Genomic DNA, 9,668 nt, shown 5'->3' with positions numbered 1-9,668 from the left:
CACTCATACGAGGAACCATCTACATACTTTCAAGCAAAAAATAATGTCAAATGGATAGAAGCCATGAAAGCTGAGTTAGATGCACTCGAAAAGGCTTTTACATAGGCTATTCAAGACCTTCCTCCAAGAAAGAAACCTATAGGATGTCGATGAGTTTATAAGGTTAAAACCAAGAGTAATGACACTTTTAAAATATATAAAGCCCGATTAGTAGCCAAAGGTTATGCTCAAGAATATGGCATTGATTATGAAGAAACCTTTGCCCCTGTTGCTCGTATGATAACAGTCAGAACCTTAATTACCTTAGCCTCCATCAATAAATAGTTCATCTTTCAAATGGATGCCAAAAATGCATTTCTAAATGGAAAGCTAGTTGAAGAAGTATACATGAAAGCCCCTTCAGGTTTCAGTATTCCTAAGGATAAAGCTCTTTGCTTAGAAAAAACCCTTTATGAACTTAAACAAACACCAAAAGCTTGGTATGATAGGTTTAGTTGTGTTATACTTAATATTAGTTTTCAATCCCGTTTGACTGACACTGCTTTGTTTATTAAGAATTCTGATGCAAGAATTATTGTGCTTCTTCTCTATGTGGATGATATGATCATCACCGGAAGCGATAAACAGGGAGTTCAAAACATCAAAATACTTCTTAAATCTCACTTTGAAATGATTGATTTAGGCTTATTGAGATATTTTTTAGGCATTGAAGTTGCCTATTCTCCTAGAAAACATTTATTATATCAAACTAAATTTGCTTTTGACATTGTTTTTAGGTCTGGCATTATCGATGATAAGAAAGTAGATACTCGATAAGTTGTCAATAATAAAATGAAAATTGATGATGAAGAACTTTTTAAAAATCCTGCTCCTTACAGACAGCTTGTCGGGGCACTTTCCTATCTATCCATTATTAGACCAGACATAGCACATGTTGTTCACACAATAAGCCAATTTCAACATGCTCCCACCTCTTTTTACATGAGAGCAGTCATGCGTATTATCAGATACATCTAGTCCTCTCTTTTACGGAGACTTTTCTTGTCTTTCTCCTCCTTTGATTTAATTGCATATACTGATGTTGATTGGGAAGGTGATCCCAATAACAGATACTCAACCACTAGTTTTTGTATCTTCTTAGGTGAATCCTTAATCTCGTGGAGGTGAAAAAAGCAACAAAAGGTCTCTCTATCATTCATCGAAGCTGAATACTGAGTCATGGCAACCACGACCATGGAAGTAGTTTGGCTCTGACATTTGCTTGCTAACATGTGAGATGAAGCAACAAAAGTTTCACGAATATGCTGTGACAATAAGAGTGCAATCTATATTGCAAGCAACAGAACATTCCATAAATGCACCAAACACATCGAAATAGATTGTCACTACGTCAGAGAACAATAATTACATGGGACAATTGATCTCTCATATGTTACTTCAGAATATCAGTTAGAAGACTTATTTACAAAGTCTTTTGTTGCTCTCCGGTTTCACTTCCTTTTAGACAAACTTTCGCTTATTGTATTGTAAGTTTGAGGGGGAGTGTTAAAATATAATATATATAATAATATTTATATTTATTTATCTATTTTTATCTTATTTTTCTTTATTTTATTTTAACACTTTTTAGTGTCTAGTTCTAATAGAACTAGACATACCTTATCTAGTTAAGTTTCACTTGGAACTTAACTAAAAAGGTAATTGTTAGAATAGTCCAACAGTTACATTTCTAACCGTTGGACTATTCTAACGGCTAAAGGAGAGCTCCTTAAGAGCTCTCCTCTTCTTCCCTCTTCCCACTTGTATATATAGGGGTGCAACCCCTCTTACAAAGATATGAAAGTGCTTCTTAAGCATTGTGAGTTCCCACTTCAATAAAGAATATATTTTATTCTCTTTTTTGTGTTTTTCATTATACCCATTTTAAGGGTTATGCTTTAATGTCTTTTTAGACACACTCTCTTGCTGATCTTAGTTCATTTTTAGAAGATCCTTATTTCGTTTCAACTTCTTCCTAATAGTTTTCTTAAATGCATTCTTCTTTGGTCTTACCTTGGATCCATGAGAAGCCATATGTGCACTTTGCACCTTCTCTCCTTTCAATCTCTCTTCCTCTTTAACACACTTGAACATAAGTTCATTGAATGCTCATTCATCATTATGTGTGTTGTAAGAGATTTTGAAAGGTCCATACTTTAAAAGTAAGGATGCTAGAATCAAATACACTAAAAATGAATCTGAAATGGTTAGCTCGATCTGACCCAGTATAAGTTGGATTCGGGTCTGACTTGATATAATTTAGATCTGGGTCTAACCCGGGCTTTTCTAGATCCGGGTCTGACATGATACAAACTGGATCTGGGTCTGATCCGGTTCTATCCGGAGCTGGGTCTAACCCGGTACAAACCAAATCCGGGTCTGACCTGGTGCATACTGGATCCGAGTCTGACCCAGTTCTAACCAGATCTGGGTCTGACCCGGTTCTAATTGGATTCGGGTCTGACCTGGTACAAACTGAATCTGGGTCTGGCCCAATACAAACCGAATCTGGGTCTGACCTAGTACATACTGGATCTGGGTCTGACCTGGTTCTAACTAAATCTGGGTCGGACCCAATCCAATCATAACCCGTGTCAGACCCGATCATTTTGGATCAGACCCATACCCGAAACCATTATGAGTCCAGGTCCGATTCATGGAAAATGACAAACCCGATCCATCCTGAATGGGTTTGGATCGGGCCTATCACCGGGTTAAAAATACCAGACCCAAAATGGTTGCAACATTAAAAACAAAAACTCGATTTTTGTTTACAAATCTTGAGAAAATGAAAGGGTTTCTCTCAAGTTTCACAGCGACCCACGTCGTCTGAGCGGCAGCCCACACCGCTTGCCGGTGACCCACATCGGAGCCCCGTCGGCGATGCTCCTCCCACCTCGCCAGACAGTGGAGGGGAAGCCAAAAAAAATAAAAAAGAAAGAGGGCTTTGCCGCCCTAGATGCCGCGTGATGCCGGATGGACCACGACGCCGGTGAAGCGATCGACGAAGGTCGCCTCTTCCCGACAACGCACCCACGACGTCTTGCAGACATCGGTGAGAAAGCCTCGCTGCTTGACGACAGATGGAACAAAGAATGGGAAAAAGGGGGGGTTTTAAAACCCTTGTTGTTGCACGTCTTCGGACGGATGCCAGCGATTCGGCGAAAACAACTACCTCCTCCGGCAACACTCTGAGCCAACCCCGACGCAGATTGGCCTCCTTGCAACCCAATGACGCAGGTAAAACCCCAACTATGCATTTTTTTTGTCCGATTGTTGCCTCCTGCGACCAACGTCGCCCCACAGTGACTCTGCTCCGCCGATGGCCGAATACCGATAAACCACGTCGCCTTGCTTCAATGGGCTACGGAAAAACACTATCACCCCATGGCGACAATCGCCAGAAAAATGTTAGCAGGCCAGCGTAGCGGAAAAGCGCGGTGTGGGTCCATAACCCAATGTTGGGGCCTGCGCAAGAGAAGGGCGGTGGTATACATGGAGCGGCCATGTTGATCTGCAAACAGTTGGTAAGTGATCCTGAATCGACAATTCTAAGATGTTCGACTCCTTAGCCGGTTGCAACTCTTCAATGAGAGCAGGCACCTTCAATGACGGTGAGCAGGATTCAATCTCATCAATAAAAATCACGTATGATTTCCTTTTTGTTTTTTATACAGGAATCTCTCATCAACAACTCTTTTTATAGCATCAGTCTTTATTAGGCAACAATTACGTAATTGTTTCCTTTCAAATTCGTCCACATCAGTGTTGGCACTAAAGACATCACTAAGGACAACTGTTTTTTTTGTGAGTGAAAGAGACTTTAGGACTAAAGAAATCACCACAAACTAGGGGGAGCAGTTAGTGCACGTCATCTTGTGTTGGGACGTTGCAAGTTCGAACCCCAAATGTTATGGTTGTCTACCATGTAGGGGTCTGCCTAACCTCGGCTTTCACTGTGGAAAAAAGGCATCACTACTACTTTTGATAGTAAAAAAAGTGGCAACAAGATTTGCCCTGAAACCGTATGGAAATAGGGCATATATATAACCCACAAGGGCTTTGCTCAATGATTAGGGGCGACTTGTAGATGTCACCAAGTTGACAGGATGTCTGAGTTCAAAACCTACAAGTCTACGTCCTTTGCTGCATGCGAGGCCGAAGCTGAGAGTACATCTTCGTTAATGAACTTGGTGCGGGAAGTGGGTTTTTTCATTTATCTTAGAAAAAGGAGGATGCACATTGAAACTAGGGGTATCATAGAGAGAGAGAGAGAGAGAGAGAGAGAGAGAGAGAGAGACAAAAGTAATTCAACATTACCACTCATGAAGATCAACAAAATGTTGAACCCATGAACTGAACAAGAACAAAAGCCAAAACAAATAAAGAAAGCACAAGAGAAAAGAACATTAGACAGATAAAATGGGCTTACGCCGAGGGAGTGGAAGATCACTAAGATGCATACGCAAGATCGCATAAACATCTACCAAGATTTTATGCACCAGGTTTTGAATGTTAACTCGAATATGACGAAAATGAGCATCGTTTCCCGCCATCCAAACAAACCACCAAGAAGTAAGCAACCATGTCCGCCAGATGAACCTTCACCTCTTGCTGCGCCTAATACAAACCGGCCCCAAGATCAGATCTAGCGCAAAGGACTCCTCCTTAACAAATACTTCCGGATGCCTCCATGAAGATCAACAAAATGTTGAACCCATGAACTGAACAAGAGCAAAAACTAAAAACAAATAAAGAAAGCAAGAGAGAGAGAGAGAGAGAGAGAGAGAGAGAGAGAGAGAGAGAGAGAGAGAGAGAGAGAGAATTTCTCTCATGCTTCTATTGCTATGAATGTTAGTGTGTGCACAAGGAGGTTCTTTGAGGGGCTTGAGGCAAGGGGGGCCTTTATATCGTCTCCTTTTCTACCTAACCATAGAAGGACTGATTTTTTTTTACCATAGGCAAGCTGGGGTTCGGTAGACCCCTACCCGTGTATTACTAAAAAGGAATGATGTATATATTTCCTCCAAAAGAGGATGGTAGGCAAGGGGATGGTCCTTCCAAATTTTGCACGTCCCTGACCTAGCTAACTTGGCTGGGTGCCTGTCCAAAAAAATAGCCGTTTCAACAGCCTTGTGTATACTAACTCTTTCTAAACTATAGAAAAAGTCTTGCATGTGATGGGGATCTGAGATACCCACTAATCTCCCCTTTAATAACTTCAACATGCTGGGCAAATCTGATTGCCTAATCCCAATTACATGTATCGCTGTAAGGACCACATCTGCCTTATCCTTCCTTAGAGCATCTATAATCTGCCCTTGCACCCACTGTCATCCCCATCCCTAGCAGACGATGCTATCGCTTTCATGGAAAGGAGCAAGCCAAACATGTATTTTATTATTGAGAGATAATTTCATTTAAGGACCAGACTTTTGTCCCTAATCCCAAAAAAAGACCTCATGTAACCGAATTTCTTAAGGCTGGCCTTTGTTTTTTCCAAAACTGTCGAACGGAGAGCTTCTCTTAACAGTTACCATTAACTCAGGTTACATCTTAGTTAAATTGAGTCAAGCGAAGATAATAATTTCAAATGACTAAAATGCCTACTATTCGACCACTTTAATGAGGTAAGTATTTTTCAATTCCAAAATATTGTGTTTTGCAAGATGTTGGAGGATAGCCGGAGTTCCAATGTTATTAAAATCAGTCTCAATCAGCACAAATTGGTTCATTGCAATTGAGTTTTTAAATATTCTTTTAAGGGGGTAAAAAATTTTAATATATTTTTAATATTTTATTTTCAAAGGACTTGTCATTTGATGGTGAAAGTTGGCCGATTCAGCTCCGATTAAACTTGATTCAGTTTTTCATTTTAAAAAAAACGATCCTCTTAGTGAACCGATCTTAAAATTGCATAGTTCTCTGACAGTTCTCAAGAAAGTGGTGAACGGTGGCCCATTTTTGGAATTGGGGTAAAGGCAGGCCCCTAAATGAAATTTTCCCTATTACTAAATCAAACCAGCTGGCATTGAAATCCAGTGGTGAGATAAGCCTTTACTCTCTGCAAAGGTTTGTCCCTTTCACAGATGAGATGACGTGCTTCGTGTTTGTATACACTGGCAAACTTTTTTATATTATTGATGTCCTCAGACTAAAAGTTCACTGTAAATTCACTACCATCTCTAAACCAATCCATTACTACTCTTTCTGTTCAAGTCTAGATCACTGCCATCATAAGATTGGAAAATGGTGCTAGCAGCACTCAAGCAGAAGCCCCATGCTGTGTTCATGCCATATCCTGTGCAAGGCCATGTCACTCCTATGTTGCAACTAGCAAAGCTAATCCATCACAGAGGCTTTCATGTTACTTTCATCAACACAGAGTATAATCATCAGCGTTTAGTCCAGTCAGGGAGTCTTGAGTCTCTCTGTTGCTTGGAGGATTTCAAGTTTGAGACCATGCCAGATGGTCTGCCACCCACCACTCCGGACCGCACCCAGGATATTCCTGCGCTCTGCAACTCCATTAGGAAGAACTTCTTGGCTCCGTTTCGGAGCCTCGTGTCAAAGTTTAACGAATCGCCGGGAAATCCTCCTGTAACAAGCATAATTTCCGATGGGATCATGAGCTTCACCCTTAAAGCAGCAGAAGAGCTGGGCATACCAGTGGTCTTTTTCAGGGCGCCCAGTGCCTGTGGGTTCTGGTGCTATGCTCATTTCAAGGATCTTGTTGAAAGAGGCTACGTACCGCTCCAAGGTAATGATCCATAGGTCCATGCTCTCTCTCTCTCTCTCTCTCTCTCTCTCTCTATATATATATATATATATATATATATATATATATATATATATATAGAGAGAGAGAGAGAGAGAGAGAGAGAGAGATTCAATTTTCTCAAAATATTTGTAATACCGGTCTTTTTTTTTAATTTCCCAATCTGGTGTTGATCAAACAGATGAGAACCAGTTCACGAATGGTTACCTAGAGACCAAGATCGATTGGATACCAGGAATGCCAGATTTTCGTCTCAAGGATATGCCTACTTTCATTAGGACCGTTGATCCTGACAGCACCATGCTCAACTATGCCAAGGATGAAGCGCAGGCCATGTTCAGAGGTAACGCACTGATCCTTAACACGTTCACCGAATTGGAGCCTGACGTCCTCGAAGCTGCCCGATCCCGGATCCCGCAGCTTTTTGCGATCGGTCCCCTACTGAAACTAAGCCGGAACATAACCAAGACCGAGCTGAGTTCGATCAAGTCGAGCCTATGGAAGGAAGACCACTCATGCCTGGAATGGTTAGACAAACACAAGCCAGAGTCAGTTGTCTATGTGAACTTTGGGAGCATCACCGTGATGACCCCCCAACAACTGGTAGAGTTTGCTTGGGGTCTAGCTAGTAGCAAGCACCCATTCGTATGGATCATTAGACCTGACCTTGTTGAAGGTCAGGGTGCTATACTACCTGAAGAGTTTAGGGTAGAGACAAAGGAAAGAGGGTTCCTAGCTAGTTGGTGCCCACAAGAGCAGGTCCTAGCTCACCCCTCAGTGGGTGGGTTCCTCACTCATATTGGGTGGAATTCTACAATGGAGAGCATATGTGGTGGGGTCCCCATGCTATGTTGGCCCTTCTTTGCAGAGCAGCCAACCAATTGTAGGTTTGCTTGCACCAAGTGGGGCATAGGGCTGGAGATAGACAGTGATGTGGGTAGGGGGGAAGTTGAACATCTTGTGAAGGAGTTGATGGATGGAGAGAAAGGGAGGGAGATGAGAGAGAAAGCAAAGAGGTGGAAGCAAGAAGCAGAAAAGGCTGTCCAACCAGGGGGGTCTTCCTATACCGACTTTGAGAGACTCCTCAATGAGGTCCTCCTCAAGAATTGGCCACGGTAGAACTTTTTTTTCTTCTTGTTTTAATAAAGTCATTGGACATTATAGTATTGGAGAATGCCAATATAAGTCCGTTGCTAATGACTCCCATCCTTTACTAACGAATTAACTGTGTTTTGTGGCTTTCACTTTAGTCCCTTGTTGTACTGTATAGGGATGCAAACGGATCGAAGCTGTCATAGCTAAATACATGGGGGAATTGGATCCGGTCAGATCAGAACAGCCAAAAATCACAAAACTTCCATCCTGGATCCGACCCATTTGCATCCCTAGTATAGTAGTATTGGATAAGCCTTAAGGATGCATTTTACGGGATATCAGATCCAAGGATCTGAGGTGGTAGGGTCTTGCTGATGTGGCGTGGGCGCCATGCCAAGATTCAAAGCTCCATCCAACGAGGGATCTCATACCCGTGGGTAACTTAGATCTGAGATCCTTACTTTTGTGAGACAAGAATGAGAGAGTGTAACCTTAAGATCCTTGGATCTTATATCAGAGCAGATCTCTCGAATCTCAAGGTCTGAGGGATTCAAACACACCCTAAAAGTCCCTCTTTTTCAGTTTTCTTCAAAACATCCATTGCTAAATCATTTAACCCATACGATAACTACTTGGGCATGCTTGAAAGTATGAAACATAATAATTGAGAAAATTTCATCTTGGACCCGGGTTTCCAGCTTGTGATGCCTCGTAGCCAAGATGGGCAAAGTCCTTGTTGGTCTATTGGGGAAAGTTTTCCCATTTAAACCGAGAAGTTTTCCTCGTGAATTTTTTTTACAAGCAAAATCAAACTCAAAGCCCAATCATGCCTCTTTTTCCAACTAACTTTTAGACAAAATAATTTTCCTATGCTTCTGTACGGCTAGTGTTCTCAACATGTTAGGTATCCAACCCATCAGTGTATAGCCGGACCCACACAAACAACAAGTTGTCAGATTTAGGTTCTGCCAAGTCAAGAAAATGAAATCCCAATAATTTCAGAAGTTTAGTTTTATTAAAAAAAACACATAAAACACTTAGGTGGGGCCAGATATTCTGTAAAAAAGTTGGGTAAGATCGGATACCGGGCAAAAATCAGATCCCAAATCCGGTCCCCATATTACTCGGGTCGGGTTTGAGTTGATCCAAATAATATTGTAGCTGGCATTTTTTTATGCCCATACCCGAAAATTCAGGTTCAGGTCAAGTCAGATACCCGATACAAACTCTGATCCATTGGCAGCCCAGCACAGCTCCAAGACATGAAAATTCTTTTGTGTGACTTTTTTATGCAAACAAAACGTTTCTCTTTTCCCACTTTCAAACGTGCCAGCCGATCATTGTCAAAACATTACATGCCTATAACGATATTAATCTACCTTCAATTTCATTTCTACCCAGAAGTAAAACCTTTTTTTTTTTAAAGATCACACCAATAAAACCTTTCGTCCATCGCTATGTTTCCAGCTCAACATTACAGAGAGGAAGAATCAGGACATCCTCTCCCTCTCTCTCAGCAAAAATAGAATAAATACAAATTAAGAAAAAAGACAAAGTCCCTGACTGGCTAGAGACAGATAAATAAATAAATAAATAAAAGCAATAGATTCTTTCGTCGAGGGACCTTTGGTTCACCTGTTGAGCAACCCAATGTTGTCAGTATCAGTGCTTTTAGGCATGTATCGGCAGAAAATTTATAATACTAACCTGAATAGGCTATTTTTTAATAAATTTAAAAAAATGCTTAAAATTACAT

At 41.2% G+C, this 9,668-nt stretch overlaps 1 protein-coding gene across 1 annotated transcript; it reads left to right on the top strand.

Moving 5' to 3' along the window:
- The first annotated feature begins 6,203 nt into the window (after positions 1–6,203).
- On the top strand, positions 6,204–7,996 carry LOC149812286 (7-deoxyloganetin glucosyltransferase-like). Its single transcript, XM_089993975.1, has 2 exons — positions 6,204–6,799; positions 6,999–7,996. The coding sequence occupies exons 1-2, from the start codon at positions 6,289–6,291 to the stop codon at positions 7,934–7,936; spliced, it is 1,449 nt and encodes a 482-aa protein (XP_089850101.1). The 5' UTR covers positions 6,204–6,288; the 3' UTR covers positions 7,937–7,996.
- Positions 7,997–9,668: the final 1,672 nt, after the last annotated feature.

Source organism: Nuphar pumila, chromosome 17, assembly GCF_984573655.1.
Source record: "Nuphar pumila chromosome 17, dmNupPumi1.hap1.1, whole genome shotgun sequence".
Classification (NCBI taxonomy): domain Eukaryota; kingdom Viridiplantae; phylum Streptophyta; class Magnoliopsida; order Nymphaeales; family Nymphaeaceae; genus Nuphar; species Nuphar pumila.
Note: the sequence above shows the minus strand (reverse complement) of the source record. Positions and strands in the feature narration are given on the sequence as shown.